Below are 21,030 nucleotides of genomic sequence, written 5' to 3'. Positions count from 1 at the left end.
CGCTGGGCCATCACCACTGCCTGGATCCTGCCAAAGAGCCACAATATCAGACTTCTAGTTAATTAAATTAACTTCGGTTAATTAAAATTAGAGCAACAGCCTTTTCCAAGGCACTCTATCACATCACACTGTGTGTTAGATCTGTGTGTTTTAGCACAAGGCTAATGTGAAAACTGGAGATTGCTGCTAGGACTCTCCTTCCACAGCTCCGAGGCTTTACTTTGTGCTGTGGGTTTGATGACGTCATCAGCCTATGAGTTGTTCTTGCTTCCATTGGTCAGAATAGGACTTGTCCCAAGGACTTGCTCAAGTGATGGAGTACTTTCCTCACAAGCACAAAGCCTTGAGTTCACATCTCTAGTACAACCAGACAACAGCAGCCACAAAAATACTTTAAGCTATGATGTCTCAGATGTTTGGACACGAGAAATTGGTGCTTGACACCTCTGTTCTTCCTCCTGTCACAGACATTTCAGGCACAAGGCTTTTGTTCACTGTTTTCAAGTGCGCTTGTTGGCATTGCACAAATGAGGATCTCCAGTCCTGGGGTGGGCTTTTTATTAGTCTGTTTACACATGTACCATGTGGTGTGGCCTGAGCCATCTTTTAGCTCAGTGACTAGCCTGCTTCCTCAGGCCCTTCAGGCCCCGAGGCTGTGTGTGGCGGATGTCAGGTACTCTGTGAAGCTGGTGTGTGGAAGAAGCTCCTCGCAGCCCTGACCCAAGAGTCCTGGGCAGCTGTATTTCATCCTGGAAACTAGATCGTGTCTGTGGACTCCTCAAGTATGTGTGGCACATGAGTGACATCTGCATGCGGAAGACTTGGGAAAGAATGTCCTGCCTCATGGACATTGGGGACACAGCTGTGCAGCCAGTGGAGGGACCAGGAAGAGGAGGCAAACTTGCAGGCTAAACTGGCCTAGTGCAGTCTGAGTTCCCCTGCTCTCCCCCTACCCTGCCAGTGCTCAGGCCCATCTGATTCCAGCACCTGGACTCGGAGCGCCAGCTCTCCCAACAGCCCGGCCTGCTGCTGTCATTAGAACCCAGTGTCCCCGAGTCCCCTGCAGCCGCTGCAGGGAGCGCGTCCCCAGGGAGAAGGTTGCTGAGACAACCTCATTTACAACTTTCATGGGAGCATGTCGCATCCGTGTGTGTTCCATTGTGTATAAAAGCTTTAGTGCTGATAAAAAAAAGATTACTAGCCAGTGTCCTCTGCTTTTCAACATTTGTGATGCACCCCTCAGAGGGTAAGAACAGGTTGGAAGGAATTTCGAGCTATGCTACAGAGTTTCTCCTGTGAAGTCTTAACCATCTGATGAAATTGTTGTGAGTGGCCAAGTCCACTCACAGGTGGACTTGGGCTGGCACATGGACATAGGTTTACACATCAACACGGAACACTCACATGTGAACACGGGCTGGTGTGTGGGCATGGGTTCATTCATAGGCACGGGCCGGCGCGTGGACACGGGTTCGTGTGTGGGCCCGGGCCGGCGTGTGGACACGGGTTCGTGTGTGCACACGCACAAGCCGGCGCGTGGACACGGGTTCGTGTGTGCGCACGCACAGGCCGGCGCGTGGACACGGGTTCGTGTGTGCGCCCGGGCCGGTGCGTGGACACGGGTTCGTGCGTGTGCACGCACAGGCCGGCGCATGGACACGGGTTCGTGCGTGCGCACGCACAGGCCGGCGCGTGGACACGGGTTCGTGCGTGCGCACGGGCCGGCACGTGGACGCGGCCCGCAGTGCTCTGCCACAGTAGAAGCACAGTTGGATTTTCCCCTTGCAGATGTGTAGTGGTTGATGCGCGTGAAAAGACAGTGGAAGTTTTGTTCATTTTAGAACCTGAAATGCAAAATTTATAACTGAAGAAGGTTCTGTAGAATTTTGTTTTTCCTCCTTTGCCCACTCCCAGGTATTTGGCTTGCAGAAAACTTCAATTTGGTTTTGTAGAGACTCCCTTTTACCAATGAAGAACATTGAAATTTAGCTTTGGCTTCTGTCATTTCATACTAAAGATGTTGTAAAATCAAACCAGGGAAATGTGAAAAGAGAGATTTATAATAGAAATGTTGATTCAATTTGAGCTGAAGCCAGACAGTCACAAGGGAAAATTAGATTAAACAGTAGATATTTAGAGACTTTAAATTGTGACAGCTTTGCAAAGGCACATGTATGGCTGCTTCCCAGGCTAAGAGTCTAGCTCTTTTACATTCCAGCCACTTATTAATTTTTACTCTGCATTAGCAGATCCTAACCATCTATCATGGAGTCTGGCAATTGGAGCAATATCTTACACACATTACTGTGGGATCAAAACCTAGTGCTAGCAGTGGATGGGATTCTGTCCTGTCCCACTACATTATATTTATGACCATAAATTGCCATTTTAGATTAGGAGTGTACAGCTACCAGTTACCACTGATTTATTCCATTTGTCAAAGCCTCCCATGCTCCATGCAGCTAATTTATTTTCATGTACTGTTCAGAGGTGGGAGGCTGGGAAGCACTGGGGTTTGTGGACTTACAGACTGGAATGGTGAGCACCGTTGGCTCTGCCTTGCAGGCTCTGCCGAGCCCCGATGTGGAGGTGACTTCCAAGTCTGTGTGGGCATTGGGACCACCCGGATGTGGCCTTCTGTGGAATCTGAAGCTCACCTGTGTCAGACACACACCTTTCTCACTTTGCGTATGGAGGACCTAGGTGCACAGAAGTCCAATTTTTCAATCATTTTCTTATGTTGTTTGTGCTTTTGGTGTCATGTCCAAGAAGTCACTACCATGTCCAGTGTCAGTGCCATGTCCAGTTTTCTCTGATATTTTCTTCTAAGGTTTTGTAGTTTGAGCTCTTTATTTTGACTTCAGTTTTGTATATGGTATCAGGTAAAAATGTAACTTCATTCTTTCCCGCATGGATATCCAGTTTCCCAAATACCATTTGTTGTAAAGATTGTCCTTTTACTGTTTAATGTTACTGTTTTGTTGTTGTTTTTGCCAGTCCTGGGCCTTGGACTCGGGACCTGAGCACTGTCCTTGGCTTCTTTTTGCTCAAGGCTAGCACTCTGCCACTTGAGCCACAGCGCCACTTCTGGCCGTTTTCTATATATGTGGTGCTGGTTTATCGAACCCAGGGCTTTCATGTATAAGACGCGAGCACTCTTGCCACTAGGCCATATTCCCAGTCCTGTTTAATGGTTTTTAGCAACCCTATTGACAACAGGTTGATAACATGTGAAGGCATATTTCTGGGCCTTCTGTTCCATTTGTCTGTGGTTCTGTCTTACTGCTTTTGCCATGTGGTTTTTATTACTGTTGTTTTGTAGTACATTTTGAAATTAGAAAGCCTACAACCATCCGCTACCTTTCTCCGTTCTTATAATTGCTTTGGCTGTTCAAGCTCCTTTAAGATTCTGTATGAATGATAGGATTGCTTTTCTTTTTCTATTTTCACAAAAATATTAGGATTTTGATAGCTTGTATTAGATTCTTAGTGCTTTAGACAGAATACACATCTCAATCGTATTCAGTCTTGCATGAACTCAGAGTCTCTTCCCATTTATCTATGTACATCTTTATTCAACTTGTCCTCCTCAACAGCAGAGTGCAGCGGTGGTGCTCTTGCCCTTTGCCTTTGCCTTGTTTGACTTAGACAGGTGTCCTAGGTGCTGAGAATGTTTCATGCTGGCAGAGGTTGTGTGACATCTGCTCTTGGTGGCCCTCTGCCTGTCTTGGGTGTCAGAACACGCATCGGCTGGCTCCTCCGATTTGACTGGCACATTGCCTGCTGGCTTTCCTATTTTTAGATGGAACACCTGCCCTGATGGAAAGCCTTCTTTCCATCGTTCTCTCCATTTGCTCATCTCAGACTCCTGGTCTGGTTTTAGGCTAGTGCCCCTGGCTCTCTGTCAAGGTCCTGCCTAGCTGAGCTCTTGAGATTGTATTTCTGCACACCCTGCATGCAGGAGATTCACGTAGATTCAGGAAAATCCGCCTTAATCGAATGTCCACCCAGGACACCCTCAGAGGACATCCCATCTCTAGCACTCCTTTGGACTCAATTACTTCATTTTGTCACATGCTTATATGATTTTTTTTAATGTTTTCCTGCTTCCCAGATCTCAAAGACAAATCAGCCCAGGTATTTCACCCGAGCCACTTGTTAAAAATGGTTTGGGGCCCCCACACCCAAGCCTCATGAGTCAGGATTCCAGGGAGAGTGACCGAGAAGCATGTAAAGAGTTTTGGAAACTAATTTATTTTTGTTTCAGTTTTCATCCCCACCACCCTCATTGAAAGGTGTGTAGAAACCCAGGCAGGCCTGATCACTCATGGCATGTCTGAATGCCCGAGTGTGGAACTGAGTGTGGTGACCGGGGGTGGTGGACGGCGTTTTCCTGCTGGGAGCCCCGTCCCCCTGCATCCCTCCCCACCTTCTACCTCCCAGCCACCCACGTGGCCTCTCCTGCCTTCCCGCGGAGCTGCCCCTTGGTCAGTGTCCTTGCTGCCTCCTCCCCCTCCCTCCCCCAGCCTAGGTGATCCTGCTGGCCACACTCTGGTCATCTTCCGGCCTTCCTTCCTCATCATGGCAGATGGGGGCTACTAACCTCCTTCTCTGTTCAGAACCATGCAGAATGAAAGCCACAGCCTTCTGTGACCCTCCGTGAATCTGGATCTGCTGCCTTTCTGTGCTCCCAAACTCAGTCTTGTTTTTCCTCTTGGAGTTGTTCTACCTCATCCTCTGTGCCTGTCTGTCTCTCTGTCTGTGTAGGTTCCTTCCTTGTCCTTTCCCTGGCTCTTTCCTGAGTTACCTAAGTTGTTAACAGCCCCAAACCCCACTCCCCAAGGCTGGCTTTTATGCTCCTTTATGGCCCCTCTCCTTAGCAGGTTGCATACTGTGTGTTCATCTTGATTCCATGGCTTCTGCCAGAAGTAAGTCCTATGTCCTCTCCAGTCCTAGGACCTCCAGTTCCTTGGGACGTCACCCATCTCTCCATGTGCCCTAAGTGTAGATCATTTGAAAGTACTGTCGCAAAAATGTTAGGGTGATGAAACTGCTACTGGGGGATTGGCACACAGAGTGGACGGCCAGGCCGGATGTGAACTTGGGTTGAGGTAAGTGTCTGTGTGCTCTCCATCATGGAGGAGCCACAGCTGCGGATGGAAGGACACCCAGGCAGGAAAGCCCAAGAAGGATGTCACAAGGCAAAAGGAATAGTGCATTTTGGAGAAGAGCATATTCTTGACGTGATCGTGTGGTCTTGCCTGGCCAGTTGGACAGGAAGATTGGAGCTAGATTTGCATAGAGCCTTCTGTGCCTATTAGGGCTCAGAATTTTGCTGCAAATGGAAGCAGTAGTTTTCACACATAATGCAACTGGAGTTCAAAGACTTGAGAAGTGCCTGCAAAGTACTCAGCACACAGAAAGTGCTCAATAAGCTTGCAGTTTAGAATGGAGAAACTTGTGATGTTTTGGACTCATGCCGGAGGTTTCTAGAGCTTTCCAGCATCTGATTTCATTTCTTCAAAACTAAGTAGGAATATTGTGAGTTAATAAATGGCCTGACACTCATCTGTTCAGTCTGAGTGGAAATAGCTCAGTACCTGAGAAAGAGGAGAACAAAAAAGCTTTAGAACCACGCTTTAGCTTTACTTTTGCCTTTTGGGATGGCATTTCAATCGCACCTGATGCCTGATCATCACTGACGTAGCGGAATCCCAGGCTCTGCAGGGGCAGCAAGCAGAGAGCCTCTGGGGCCAGCCCGGGAGTTAAAGCATGAAAACAAATACCTCTTAGGTCCTTTTGGACATGAAGAGTCTAATGTGGGAGTCATTGCTCCAAAGTGCCCCACACTTGCTAACTTGTTTTCTTAAAGACTAAGAATGTTTCCCTTTTTGCTTGTAAACCTGACCCACCATAAGATCTTCCCCATGCTGCCATTGTGGAGTGCTAAGGCAGACAGTGTGGCCCCCGTGAGGAGGAGGATGGTAAAGGCTAGCGCCTCCAGCGTCCAGCGTCGGGGTTCCTGCTCTCCACGATGAAGGTTCAGGAATAACAGGTCTGTCCACTTCAGTGGTGGGGCGAGGAGTCGCTGTTAATCACCCCTGACCGAGCCTGGGTACAGTGGGCAGCCAGGCCTGGTGTGCTCACGATGCTCCCCGTCCCGAGGCCAGGCCACTGCCCCGAGTGCAGCGGGCACCAGTGCCCAGCCCTCTACAGCTGGCTCTGGCCTGCGTTCAGAGTCAGCCAGGCCTTATTTTCTCCTGAGAGACACAAAATGGCTGAGGGCCGAGAAAGGGATCTGGGCTATCTCGTTCTCATTCCAGTGTCCCTTGCCGCTCTCCAGGTCTGCAAGTGTGTGGGTTCTAATCGTGCAATGGGAAGCCTGCGCAGCAGCAGAAAGCCCTCGGGACCTTCCTTCATCCTAGCTGCACTCTGACATCTTCAGCGTGTGCTCTGCAGCTTTGCTGTACCTCACAGCCTTCCTCCGTTCCCCAAGGAAGCCTAAATCAAGCCAGTCATCCTCTGGCGAGACTGGCCCTTCCTAAGTTAGTGATTTGGTGGTAAAACTTTATTTAGTTTGTGTTGTTGTTGGTTTTTTTTTTTTTTTGTGTGTGTGTGTGTGTGTGTCAGTCAAGAGGCTTGAACTCAGAGCCTGGGTCCTGTCCTTGAGCTTCTTTTGCTTAAGGCTGGTGCTCTGCCTCTTGAGCCACAGCTCTACTTCTGCATTTTTTTGAGTAGTTTATTGGAGCAAAGGGTCTCATGTACTTTCATGCTGCATACTGCATAACACCATCCTTAGAGCTGAGCCTTCTGAGCCACTAGCACCCCACAACTTTGGTTAGTTTTATATGTGGCTCTTTTCATAATATGGTAAGTCCCAGTATCATTGATAGTCTTTAGCAATGGGGTACTGAGCAGTATTCCATTGTATAGATAACTGAGTTCATGAGAAGCCTCTAATACCCAGTGCTCTTCCTGTGTCTCTTTCTACAACTCCATGACTATCTTTGTCTATTTAAATACCCAGTGTTTTGTTTCTCATCCAGGCAGTGGCCACCTCAATACTTATGACTTCCAAGGTTGATTCTTGTGTTACAGACACTCCATGGTAATCAAATGTCTGAGGACTAACTTCCAGGCCAGTTCTCCCACAAACATCTCGTCATTTTGTGACCGAGCTTCCGTTGCTATTTAGTAACAGCGGAGTGTCACATTGCCTCCTGGCCTCATGCCGCACTGTCAGTGGTCTGTCAAGTATAAATGAGGATTAGTGGGCCGATCGTAGCTCCTTAGTCACAGCTAGCTTCGCCAGAAGCCCAGCCCAGGGCAACTGGCTGTGGCTTAGGCCATGGGGCCCTGATGTGGGTCACCCACCGCTTCCTCGTTCCCTGACATGTTGGCACTGGGCCCACGGGGTACAGTTGTGACAAGCATTTTTACACTAGTTACACTCGGGTTGTCAGCATAACCAGCTTTCCTAGAAGGAGGCTCTTAATGTGGGCCATTTGTGATTTCTGACCCATTTGAAGTCAATTACGCTTCAATAGCACGTTCTCCATCGCTGTCTTGTCCTTTGCCAATTACTGACTGGACTGTCAGCCTGCCGACCGGCCCTTCCCTCCCGATTCCTTTCTGTTGTTGGGCACTGCCATCCTCACTCCTCACAAGGCCACAGAGCTTGCTCATTATGAGCTTACCAAGGGCTGTAGCATTTTAATTTTTATTGGGGAAGAAAAGCCATGGAAAATCACAAAAGCAAGAAAAATGGAAAACGATTGGGGACAGTGCCCTTGACATTAAACACTCCTCTATGAGAAGGAAAGAAAACTTCAGCAGCCTTGTAGTGATCCATGTTCGGCTGAGGTCATTGTTAGGTAAAGCTCTGCTTCCTCCCCATGCCCGCGCCGCGCCGGCTGGGACCGGGAAGTCAGCGGAACACAGGGCGCGCCCGGTGCCGGCGCGCTGGCCCCCTCACTGCCCCAGGACCTGCACCTGAGCAGCCCCTCTGTAGCATGTTGTACTCGGCCGTTTGTTTTATCTTTTCTAGTCTTACTACTTCAGCAAACTGATTTGTTTTGTTTTTTTTTTTTGAGGAAATAACTTCATGGCTTTGCTGTCTGGAAACTGCATTTACCAGCGCAAAGCCATCAAAATCAGTTTTTGTTGTTATTTTTAAGGAATTGTACAAGGGATTACTATTTCAGAGGTCAGATTATGAGTACAGTGTTTCTTGAGCAATGTTACTACCCCCTCCTTTGCTTTCTCCTCCATTTTCCCCCTCCTACCCCCACCCAAATGTTACATAGTTCGTTTGTATATAGTGTATAATACACATAATGACTGCATTTGCTCATCCGTCTTTCCTTTATTCTAAAAATAAAACCAGAAAGGATGGCCAGGGAAATTGCACAGCTAGCTGTTGATTACAAGGAAAGCTAGAGGAGCTTTTTGGTTCATTGGAGCTTTGTCTCTACAGTGTGAAGCTGGGGTACCCTGAGCTCCTGATTCTGGGTCATCCGGAATTGGAGTGGCCTCGCTCACTGGGTCCTTGATCCAGAGCCCAGGGAACCTCTGGGGAGAACGTGCCGTGCAGTCAGCTGCTGCTCCAGCCCAGATGAGGGTGCTGCCTGGAGAAGGGGTCCCACAGAAGGAGAGGGATGCTGGGCTGAACCATCAGGAGTTCTCTCCTAAAGCTGGTGCTCTCATTCCCAAGTGTGTGAAAATCACAGTAGAAGATGATTTGCAGATTTCTTTGGGAAAGCATTTCGTGCAAATTTGCTATCATTTTTAGCAAACCTAATTATAATTCAGCACAAATTCATCTAATGTTAATCTATTTTTAATGTTTATGTTTTAAAATAATCCTTATTTTTTGTCTGCATATTGTAGTGCCTTCCTTTTTTAAAGAAATATATGGAATGAATATATGAAGTTTTGTGTTCTTAACATTAACAGGTAAGGAGCAGCGAAGTTGTAAAGTAGAGAGATGTGAACATTTAGAAGGTAAATGTCCAAGTAAGCCTCTGGACCCCCTAAGAGGTTTACCTTCTTTGTTGAGGGCAGGTCTGTGAGTATGAGGTGCAGATTCAGAGCTTCTCCTGGAAGGCGGAGAGGGGCTGATTTGCTCAGCTTTGTAGGAGAATGGGGGCGTAGGGGCGAGCCTCCGCACCGGACCTCTGTTCTCCTGTTTCCCTGCTTTGTCTCCCAGGGCCTCAGTGCGTGCCCCACAGTGAAAAGGCAGGCAGGTAGGGCATGTCCTAACATTTTAGATATCCTTTGTTTTATGAGCTGGAGGGTAAAGGAGTTCCAGAGCACTGTGAAGGTGGTTCTTGACATTTCCTGTACGTCATGTTGTTTGTCATTAGAAATTGGTGGTTGTTGTTCACTTCAGTGGTAATGAAGCTATTCAGATTTTCCATTCTCTAGGTCAGTTTGGGGAATTTGTGTTTTCTGGGTAATTACTATTCCTCTGAGCTTTCAAATTTGTTTCTGTATAGAATAGACAGTAGTTTCTGCTACATTTATTTTATATTTATTTTAGCATCTCTTCTATATGTGTTCCTATCTATCTCATTTTTAAACCTGCATATTATTGGTTCTAACTAGTTCACTTACTGTGGGTTTGGGAAGGGCATATCTAAGTGTGTGTGTGTGTGTGTGTGTGTGTGTCCCTGTCCCTGTCCTGAGGCTTGAACCTTAGGGCCTGGGCACTACCCCTGTGCTCATAGCTACTAGCCCTCTACCACTTGAGCCACAGCTTCATTTCTGGTCTTTTGGGATTAATCAGAGAATCAGATAAAAATCTCACAGACTTTCTTTTCTTGCCCAGGTGATCCTCAGATCTTAACCTCCAAAGTAGCTAGAATTATAGGCATGATTAATTACTTAAAAAGTAGATTATTGATTTGTTTGGCCATTATACCTTTAAACCACTAATTTCTGGTTTTCTTTGGTACATTTAGTTATTCTTTTTATAATTTCTTAATAGTGAACACTCAATTCCTGTTTATATTTCCATGAAATACACAGTTCTGAAGGTTGAAATAGGTGCTAGGTAGGACCAGATTATGTACATATATCTACAAATTAGTGCTGTGTAACTAAAATTGAGATTTATATTGATGCCTTTTGATAATTCTTGTATCTCTGTACTGACTGTTGGAAGTAATTTTGAGTTTAAACTTTTTTTGTTGTTCCGAAAGTGGCAATTATCTCAAGAAACCAATAAATTCAATAGAAGCCACTCCCTCCTACCCCACCCCACAGTGAATCAATTACAGGAAGAGCCTGTTTTCCTTTGTACCTCTTTTGCTTTCTCAGTATCCTGGGACAGATTTGATAATAGAATAAATTGTATAGGAAATAACTGTAATTCATAGATCCTTTGAAACATAATAACCCTAAGCAGAATGGGCAAGTGCAGTCATTCACCTGCTCTCTGAGCCTAGCCAGGATGTCTGGTCTTTTCCTACGTTTGATTATCTTACCTCCTGTGTGTGCCTCATCCTGAACGACCATGTTTCCTCAGCTGTGAGACCACCCTGGGTAAGCAGCACACTCCCTGCCCACACAGATAGGTTGTAATAGGGAGGAAAGTGATTGGCATTGTAGGGAATCTTTGCTCCTCCAAGAGGTGTCCACTTGTACCCTCACCATCAGGAGTAGGAAAGTGTCGTGGGTTTTAGCTGGTTGGATTTTAGTGTTTTCCATTTGTATCCTGTGTTGAAGAGTACCGGCTTTATTATTCTTTTTCACCATCCTACTTTGTAGAAGAGGTTGGACAGGAACCAGTGATTCATGCTTGGAATCCTAGCTCCTTAGAAGGCTACAACCTGAAGGATCATAGTTCAAAGCCAGGCAGGGCAAAAAAAAAAGTCCGCAGCAATGCTTTTCATTTAAAAAAAAATGGAAAAAGCAAAGTTTATGAGACTGCAACGTCAGTTAACCAGTAAAAAGCTGGACTGGAGATGTGACTCAAGTGGTAAAGTACCAGCCATGAGCAAGAAGGCAAGCCCAAGGCAGAGTTCAAGCCTTAGTACAGGGGGGCAGTGATGGGAATGGGTTATTCTTTTGTTCATAAGTCAGTGAATACTCAGCCTGTCATGAACTTGGGAAATATGTAATACCCAGAAAGGTTTTTAATCTAATTAAGGCTACTGAGATGAAAGAAACACTTGCAGCTGAAGAGCTGAGATAAATCAGGTCATGTTTCTCATCAACTACCTGTTTTATGTGTCTGGTGCCTTTAGTTAACAATAATTCATACCATTAACGAGTAGTTTGTGGCGTAGTCAGGCAGACAACTGCTCTTCCAGGCACCAAGTCCTTGAGAGCCTTACCTCCCTCAGCGGTCTGTGAGGTCGAGCTTGGTGGTGAACAATTGCCGGTGCCTGGCATTGTCCCTCTGCTGCGGGGCACTTCAGCTACTGTAAAGTGAAACTCTAAGTCAGGCTCACCGTACACACTCTGCTCCTCTCACCCCTGTAGCTGTTCTCTTTATGCTGCACGGCTGCGTGAGGTACTGTGGGCACACAGCTGAAGGTCGTGGCTCATGGCCACTGGGAGCTTTTGTGGGAGAAGGATGAGTGCTCGGCTCTGGAGTAAGAAACGTGTGCTCCTGGGCCGAGGAGGAAGTGCTCTGGACTCAGAGGTGGGTGGGGTCAGGAGGAAGTATGCCGGCCTCCGAGGTGGTTGGGGTTGGAGACAGCCCCGCACTGTTTCTTGGTTCTGCGTGTGAGTTGTAGCCAGCCCTGCACAGAGGAAGACCCAAGCTCCAGACCCAGACACAGTGTGGTGATTGAGGCTTGGTGCCAGCTTGGGGGATCCAAGAAGACAATGCAGACTGTAGAACATCAGCCTTGAACTGTAGCCTTTTTAATGGTGTTAACTGTTTCCTGTCTCTTCACTCAGGTGAAGGAAGTATCCTAACCAGATGTCTCGAGGAAAAGAACAGAGGATGCGTTGTGGGGGTGACTGAGAAGCACCGTGATTTTGGAGATGGTTGTGGCATCTGCGGTTGGCTGCGCACTGTAGACCGCAGCGCCCTGCACGCTTGGTCTCCTGCTGTGAGTGACGGTGGGGTTAGAGTTGTACCAGTCTCTCTGGTGAGATGACTGTTTGCCCCTGTGGACATGAGTGACCCACGGCAGTTGCAAACGGAGAGGCACAAGCGTGGCAGAGTCGCCACCAAGCTCAAGGACACTCCCGGAATCATGCAGTCTGATGATTATTTTGCTCGAAAATTTAAAGCCATTAATGGCAACATTGGAACTGCTACATCTTTAAGTATCTCCAGTCCCAGTGAGAGTGGTGGTCCAGCCAATGGTACCCCAGCTGTGCCCAAGATGGGTGTGAGGGCCAGAGTATCCGAATGGCCTCCCAAAAAGGACTGCTCCAAGGATCTGGCCTGTAAGACGCTGTGGGAAAGCCGGTCGCAGTCCAGCTATGAGAGCGTCACCTCCATGCTGCAGAACGGGCAGAGCGACCAGGGAGACGCCCAGCACGAGGAGCAGCTAGACCTGGACTTTGTGGAGGCCAAGTACACCCTTGGAGACCTCTTCATCCATTCTTCCCAGAGAGGACTGCACCCCATACGGCAGAGAAGCAATAGCGATGTCACCATCAGCGACGTTGACGGTGAGGACGTGCTAGACCAGCGTGCGGTGAACCCCAACACGGGGGCCGCCCTGCGCAGGGAGTACGGGAGCACATCGTCCATCGACAGGCAGGGCTTGTCTGGAGAGAACTTCTTTGCGATGCTCCGAGGATATCGGGTGGACAATTATGACCCCAAAGCCGCGAGCCCCTTTGGATTCCCTGAGTTCTTCCCCTGCGACCCTGCCATCTCCCCCAGCCTCCACGCCGCAGCGCAGATTGCTAGGGGAGAGCTCGTCCGCATCTCAGCGCTGGACTACATGGACAGTGCCCTCCTGATGGGGAGGGACAGGAACAAACCTTTCAAGCGCAGATTGAAATCGGAGTCAGTGGAAACTTCGCTCTTCCGAAAGCTGCGGACTGTGAAGAGCGAGCACGAGGCCTTCAAGTTCACATCTGACCTGGAGGAGGGCCGCCTTGAGCGGGGGGCTCGCCCCTGGAGTTGTCAGCGCTGCTTCGCACACTACGACGTCCAGAGCATCCTGTTCAACATCAACGAAGCCATGGCCACCAGGGCCAGCGTGGGGAAGAGGAAGAACATCACCACAGGGGCTTCAGCTGCATCGCAGACCCCCGCAGCTGCCGGCCCGGTGGGCAGCTGCGAGTCGCCCCTGGGCAGCAAGGAAGACCTCAACTCGAAGGAGAACCTGGACGCCGACGAGGGCGACGGCAAGAGCAACGACCTGGTCCTGAGCTGCCCTTACTTCCGAAACGAGACTGGTGGGGAGGGGTGACCGGCGTATTGCGCTCTCCCGGGCCAACTCGGCCTCCTTCAGTGCTGGCGAGAGCTGCTCCTTCGAGTCTTCCCTCAGCTCCCACTGCACCAACGCAGGCGTCTCCGTGCTGGAGGTGCCCCGAGAGAGCCAGCCGGTTCACAGGGAGAAGGTCAAGCGCTACATAATAGAGCACATCGACCTGGGGGCCTACTACTACCGCAAATTCTTCTACGGGAAAGGTGAGCCTGGCGCCGCGGCCTCCCAAGACCCCCTTGCGCCCGCACTGGGTGGGAGCAAGTGCCTTTGGGTTCTCAGGTTGAGGCCCACCAGGCCTGGCTTGTCCCCTGTCACTGACCCTTACTGCTCTTTGTTAGAAACGTGTACCTTGGCTGGTTTGTAATCCCTGATATGGAAATGCCCTCCTCGGTTCTGTGTCTCTCCTCCTTTCTGCCTATCTCTGTCTGTCTATCTGTCTCTGTCTGTCCGGGCTGCTCACAGTGGAAGTCGGTTGCTTTTGGAAAGGGGAGCCTGGAGGAATAGGCTTCTTCGTTAAAATTGCTATGGACCCTGGCTCCCAAGGCTAGCCATGAAACAAAGTCTCCCAGATTTATGACACACTAAAATCCTCGAGTGAGTATTCTGGCTGGCTGAGTTTTATGTCGTTTTTGGTTCATCCTCTGAAGTTTGAGAACATAAAAGTTATTTATGTCCCTGTTGTGTGCGAGTGCTTGGCGTTAGGGTCCACGCAGAGCCCGTGCCTCCAGAAGTGTCTGTGGTGGAGGAGACGGGCTCCTGCCCCGGGTTACCACCAGTGGAGTCGCCAGGACCCGGGGAGTCCACTCTAGGAGGTCGTTTCTGGTACAGTCTGGAATTCTCACCTGTCCTTCCCCATAGTTTTGAAGACTTCTCTGCAGGTGACTTGTTTCCTCTGGCTTTTCTGATTTGCCACTTCAGGTTTTTGAGGGCATTGGAAATGACGTTGTCAGACGTGTCAGATTGAATATAAAAAATTGATAAGCACCCTGGAAGGATCTGTGTGGATGCCCACCGGAGCGCAGGATGCAGGAGCGCAGGTGTGCGGGTGTGGGAAGGGGGCGGGCATCGGCTTCAGCTCTGGTGCGGGGCTTGGCCGAGGCAGGGCTGCGTCCTTGACTGCTGTGGAGCCCGCGGCACCAGGGCATGGCAGCCACCCCGAGGTCACCCCATCTTCAGGGCCGTGGGCTGTGTGTTGGAGAAGGACGCTGAGCTCCAGGGGAGCGGGAGAGGACCAGGCCAGCCCCGCCCTCCCCTCCACTGCAGCTCTGGGCGTGGCCCTGCCTGAGGCCCTGTGTGACTGGAAGCTGAGATTTGCGGACACTGGTGGTCCTCCGTGGAGCTCTCGGGACCAGGGGCAGTGGGCTGGGCCCTGCGTTTCTGGATGCTCACCGCTGGCCTCGGCCCCTCCCTGCACAGTGACTTGGCCACTGTGCACAAGCTCCTCGTGGGCCATGGGAACATTGCGTGTTTGGAAAGAGGCTGGCACAGGCTGGCCCCAGGCCTCTCTGAGAACAGTCTTTGTACCCGTTTCTCTTCTCCTTTCCAAGTTCTTCTCTGTGGAAGCTTTTGGGAATCTGTGACACTTGCCAGAGCAGTCCCTTCTTCTGCTCTGTGTTCTGTGTGAAATTTGGCTCCTCGTCATTGGGAAAACTTTAAAGTACAAACTTTATAAAGCAGCTCTTTACTAGTCAGTTATATAGGAAGGTGTGTTTGTAACACAGTCCCTGAGAGGCGTTTTAATGACTCTGTAAATGGATCATCAAGGAGTGGCCACCACCATAGATTGGCAGGGACGCTTGTCCAGCCTCCAGTGATACAGCTTGTTTTGGGGGCAGGGGGTGGCAGAGGCAGGCACAGCTGGTGTGCAGTAGCACCCCTCAGCTGGCTGGCGCCGGCCATGGAATCAGTGCTGCTTCTCCACCAGCTCTCCTCGCCTGAGTGGACCTTGAAGGGCCATGGGCAGGAACCGCCCTGCGCTGGGCGCCACGCAGTCCTGCAGATGGCTGCTGCTCAGTCATCCTCGCTTCATCGAAGTCCAGCGGGGCCAGAGGCCTCGTGGCTCCCTCCAAGTCTCCTCCTTAACCGTGCCTGAGGATGCGGGTGGCAAGGTGTAGAGCTTCCTTACTCGAAGACGTTCCCCCTTGCCCTTCCCTAAGACCTGATGAGCCAGTGGGCAGTGAGATGTAAGGCAGTGCTACCCACCCCCAAATGCAGCCTTTACGCTGACCTTGCCCCGGGGATTTTCTGACAAGTGCAAGGAAAGAATCATGAATATTGGAGAAGGCTTTGAGGTGGTAAGGAAGGTGGTAAGGAGCTTCCGGTGTGGATGAAAATTTACTCTGACCCTGTTGTTTTCTGTCCCTGCTGCCTAGTACCCTAGGGTACTCACCGCTGGTGTGTGTGACTCTTCCCTTCCTTTGTGAGGTTTTCCCTTATACACCCATGTGCCAGCAAGGACTCTGATCTCTCCTTGCCATTTAGGGTCATAAGTCCTCTGGAGTGGGGGCACCTCGGGATTCTTTCTGTAGGAACTTTCCAGAAAGAAGAGTGTCTAGCTACTTAAGAGTAAAATGGGGCTCCCATGGGAGCCATGCCAGGTCGCTGTGTAGCATGGGAGACCAGTCACCCCAAGTGCCTTTCTGCCTAAATGCCAGCCTTGGGATTTGTAGACCTAGCCCAGCTGTGTAGTTGGTTCCAGAGCATGTCTCTCTCCACGGCATCCTTGACACCCAGGGGCTCTTTCTACAGCCTCCTGTCTGCATACGTTATCTGGTTCATTATTTTTAGCAACTGCTCTTATCCAGCTCTTTGCATACCCCAGTGCTAGCCTTTTAGACATTAACTGGAGCATGACAGACATAAATCTGCTAGATAATCCAATAAAGTGAAATTTTTATAGCAGTCCTCTCACCAACTTATATTTTGTGGCCAGGAAGTCTTTGTGCCATTCAGTAGAAATGTCCATTACAGCTTCCTCAGAGATCCACTCGGTCACCAGAGGCCTGGTCGGGGGCAGAGGGGACACACCTGGCTTCACTTTCCACCTCTGTGTAGGGAAAATCCCGGAACTTCTTGGTGCCCCACTTAGTCACTGCAATGGGCTCGGCACGTCATTGGAGGATTTCTTACAAAAGCATGGAGGGCATTTCTTTCTGGAGAAAGCCTGGTCTATGCCAAGGTGCAGCATTTCAAGGGCACCACTGGGCTTCAGTGGCTAGAGTGAGGAGTGAAGCAGAGAGGCCGCGTGTCTGTGGCAGAGGAAGGCATCTGGTGAGGCCCACCACCCCATTCTGCTCCTAAGTCACCCCGGTGTCGCTACCGCAGATGCCGACAGGACCCACCGCTGCATGACAGATGCTAGTGTCACACAGCTGCCTTTGCTTTGAATTTCATGCCTGTGTTATACGGTCACTGGCAAAAAGTAATAGGGAAATGGACACTATCAAATTCATACGGGTGAATAGAGCACTATCTAACAATGGCACTATTCTAAGGGACAAATCCCCTCCTGCCCCCACCCCCAAGGACATAGTCAGCTCCATGCTCAGACTTTTCTTTCTGGACAGAATGGCTGTCACAGATAGAGGTCCTGGGTCCAGGGAGGTCCTCATGGCTGAGCTTCCCAGCTACGCACAGGACCCACCAGCAGGGAACATGGCCGCCTCTGTTCTCTGTAAGGTGTGGGGAGCAGGTGGACCATGGCACCACCCCTCCCCCCCCAAGGGCTGCTGCCATGGCTGACATGCTGGCCCTTCACTCCAACAGGCCTTGGCTCTGTCATGGAGGAAGGGCCTGTTTTTCTGTGTAGGTCAGCTCATGGGCTGGTGAACTAGGGACCCTGGCTGTCCTGCTCCAGCACAGGGAACTGGAAGTGAGGATTATGGGACTGGAAGGTCTCTCTGAGAGGACCTGGAAGCTAACCCTGCCTTGTGTCAATTCACTCGCACCTGAAAAGTGAAAGAAAAGCCAGACAGCTGCCCCTCACCAGAGTCCTCACCTCCCGTGTCCTTTCCCACTCCACGACCCCTTCCACCTTAGAGCACGTGCTGCCAAGAGTTACAGATCAGTAAGGGAGGCCTTGTGGTGTCATTTTGGTCTCCAGCCTCTGTTCTCATCTCACTTTCCTTCATACCACATCTTTGAAAATACCATCCTCAGGTTCAGGATAGACCGGTCCCCTCTGCCAGCTGTGTTTTCTTCCTTGCATTGCTTGCTTTAAAAAAAAGATTATCTTTAAGTAGTTGTATAAGGCTTTTCCCTTATGGTAGTCACCATATCGGTTAATGAGTACAGTGCTTGATGTTTGTGACATCTGTCTTTGTGTGAACTTGCTCCCCTAGAATAAATTATTCCTATGAATGTTCAGGAGCCAGGCTGCCAGCTTGCATTCTAGCAGGTACTGCAGAGTGTGACTCTGAGCAAATCTAGCTCCAGTTCTGTCTGTAAACGGGTGTCAGAGCAGGGCTTCCTCCTTGGTAGGGAGGTAAGGTGATGCCAGTTTAAAAAAAAAAAAGTTTAGTGTTGTAAATACTTTATTACTTCTTCTGCAGTGCCTCCGGTTTTCCAAGCTAAACTACTACTTTATAGATTGGGTCAGAAAAGGAGACAGTTTATACTACAGTAACTTGTCTCTTCTCGGGGTGGCCACGAAGCACTTGCAGAGGCCCAGAGCGACTTGTAAAGTCATCTCTGTTACACTTCATTCACATTGCTTTTTCTTTGTGACTCCTGGAATGATCGATAGGAAGAGAATAGTGTATGATGGCATATATGCGTAGAACGATAGAGCTGCTTTACGATAGATGGGGATCAGGAAAGGTGATCTGAATGCAGACACGGGATTGTGTGTAGGGAAGAAGAAACAAGAGTTGCTTTGGGGATTTCGAGAGCAGCCAGCTGTGCCCTGGTGTGTTACCCAGATCAGCGGCACGTGGTCCCCTAAGGGGTCAGCTTGACAATGCCTGGCCCACTGCAAGATAACATCTGTAAGTCTCCTCTTCTCTGTATCAGGAAGAGGCTGGAGGATTCTGAGCAGGTGGCTTTGCTGCCCTTGCAAACGTGCTGCAGTGCCAGTGCTAATGACAGGCTGGCCTTTCACCCCTCACCTCAGGGTGTAGAGTGCGGTTCCTGCCAAATACATCTCTCTCCTTTGTATACTTCAGAGACCAGAACCAGCCTCAGGCCAGTGTCTCAGGGCACCTGCCACCTGCTCTCCCTCTTTGTACTTTGGATTGTTTCTTTGTTTTGTTTCTTCTTCACTGAGCAGCCAGAATGCACCACAGAGAGGCACTGAATCTCATTTCCCACATTGCAGTCTTGTTAAGCATTTTTTTTTATCTTGTCCTGTGGTATTCACACAATATGTGGAATCTCATTCAGCTTCTCAACAGTCTCTTCACAGCTTCTGCTCTGCCAGAGAACAATTTCATTTACTTCACCCTCAAAGCAATTTTTATGGAAATCATCAGCTCAGAAATAAGACCAGGCTGTTGGGCAGTGGGGGGGAGGTCAGGATACGCAGGGCGCCAAGGGCCTGCCCTGTCTTCTGTCTAGGGTGGTGAGACCTTCCTGGATCACATGAAAACGTAAGGTCTTCTGAGAAAGGAGTGCATGTATCCTTTAAAAGAGTTAACTTTGTCCTCTCCGCAGGCCTGGAAGGGGGTGTGGTTTCTGTGTCTCGGTGGGTTCCCGTATAGCAGGTAGACAGCGTGGTCCCTCATCTGGGAGGGTTTTAATCTCTTTAGAATATATCCAGGCTTCCTCACGCTTTCCCGGCTGCAACCAAAGGCATGACGGTTTCCACTAGCAAAGAATGAGAAGGCATGAACGCTGACGGAGCGCCCTGTACCGCGGTGACCCTCCTGCGTAACGCCTCAGCCGCAGGGACCTCCCCTCACGCTTGCATCCGGAGCACCTGTGTCACGAGACGGGACGGAAACGGAAGACAGCCGTGGCTGGGAGGGTCAGAGAGGAAGATGGGGCGGGCAAACCCAGCTTTCACCAGTTGCTTATTATTTATGGTGATGGGTAATACACAAATTTGGGCTCTCCACTTTACTCGGTATCATTTCTGATGACAGTTATTTAGTGAAATATTGTAGGTGCCCCAGAAAATTGGCCTTGAGCTTCTCTCCAAGTGATTACAAGCCATTGTTTGGGATTGAAAGTGAAAAATCTCTACTAATGTTACTGACACAAGTTTCTGTTTCGTACAGATTTTTCTTTTTGCAATTACTTTTTTTCTTCCACAAGTTAGATCCTCAAAAAAAATTGAATAAAAGTGAAAAATCCTCTTTGGGTCGACTTGGAGCCATGTTGGACTTTGGACCTCAGAAGCAAAATGCCCACAGTTATCTGCCTCATGTGCTCTCAATTTCTGTTTTGATTTAGCTTTTCTGGCAGGAGCCTTCTTGCTTTTCCAGGCCAAGGGTGATAGTACTGGTATGTATATATTTCAGTTTCGGCTCAATACTGAGATTAAGGAAGGGTTCTAAACGAGAGTTAATAGGTGGTGGAGCCAAGCCCACATTCAGAGTCCAAAGCAGGTATCTTAGAATTGTAGATATTTACTGTGACGTCAGTGGGGTTGGGCCTGCTATGTGAATGAAAAGCATGTGTTCTTTCTCCTCCTGCTAAGTGCCACTAAACATAACAGCAGGAGGAACAGCCTTCAGTCAGGTTCCAGCACGGGACAGTAGGGCCCAGGCTGGAAGATGGAGGTTGACTTATTAGCACAGGAATCCACTGACCTTGGCCAGACCATTGCTGTAAGGTAAATCTGTGGGATGAGATTGAGTGGTGATTGTGAGAAACAGACGCTACCTGAGCAGCGGGTGAGATCTCCTGGAGAATGGAGGTATCCTTGTCGGTCTTCTCTGGCCAGAAAGCTCACAGTTTGGTTCTGGAAGGCTCCTTCCATCCTGAGGTCCACCTGTGCGCTCTTGCGCTCTCTCTCTCTCTCTCTCTCTCTCTCTCTCTCTCTCTCTCTCTCTCTCTCTCTCTCTCTCTGCCCTCCCCTCCCTTGCTTGTCAAAATGAAAGTGAACTTTATATGCATTAAAACTTGCCCTTCGGGCTGGGGATATGGCCTAGTGGCAAGAGTGCTTGCCTCGTGTACATGAGGCCCTGGGTTCAATTCCCCAGCACCACATATACAGAAAACGGCCAGAAGTGGCGCTGTGGCTCAAGTGGCAGAGTGTTAGCCTTGAGCGGGAAGAAGCCAGGGACAGTGCTCAGGCCCTGAGTCCAAGCCCCAGGACTGGCCAAAAAAAAACCCAAAACAAAACAAAAACAAAAACTTGCGCTTCTCCGCGTGTAGTTCTCAGCACACACCTCCGTTGTGACATAACCCAGCCCTAGCACCCTCCATAGCCCCCCACATGCTGCTACACCCCTCTTCCCGGACACCTGCCTGGGTGCTGACAGATTCGGTGTTCTGTCCCTGCAGCACACTGACCGCCAAACGGCGCACTAGGATGACTAAGGTGTGAGATGTCAGGACTGATGGCTTCGTGAAGTGTACCAAAAGGGGGTTTCAGTTTCTTTCTTTCTTTCCCCAACAGTCTGAAGGTCTTTGGGTAAACCTTGCAGAGCCCATCAAACCACATAGTGTGGAGCTCACGCGG

The 21,030-nt window shown here is 49.6% G+C and overlaps 1 protein-coding gene across 1 annotated transcript in view; it reads left to right on the top strand.

Annotated features, from left to right (window-relative positions):
* Positions 1-21,030, top strand: part of Sipa1l2 (signal induced proliferation associated 1 like 2) — a 129,601-nt gene that overhangs the window by 59,703 nt on the left and 48,868 nt on the right. The window contains 2 exon segments of the mRNA XM_048367379.1: positions 11,911-13,382; positions 13,384-13,609. Coding sequence (XP_048223336.1) covers positions 12,132-13,382; positions 13,384-13,609 — 1,477 coding nt within the window. The 5' untranslated portion in view covers positions 11,911-12,131.

This window comes from Perognathus longimembris, chromosome 18 (assembly GCF_023159225.1).
Source record: "Perognathus longimembris pacificus isolate PPM17 chromosome 18, ASM2315922v1, whole genome shotgun sequence".
Classification (NCBI taxonomy): domain Eukaryota; kingdom Metazoa; phylum Chordata; class Mammalia; order Rodentia; family Heteromyidae; genus Perognathus; species Perognathus longimembris.
The sequence above is the reverse complement of the archived record's forward strand: the minus strand, read 5'-3'. Positions and strand labels throughout refer to the sequence as shown.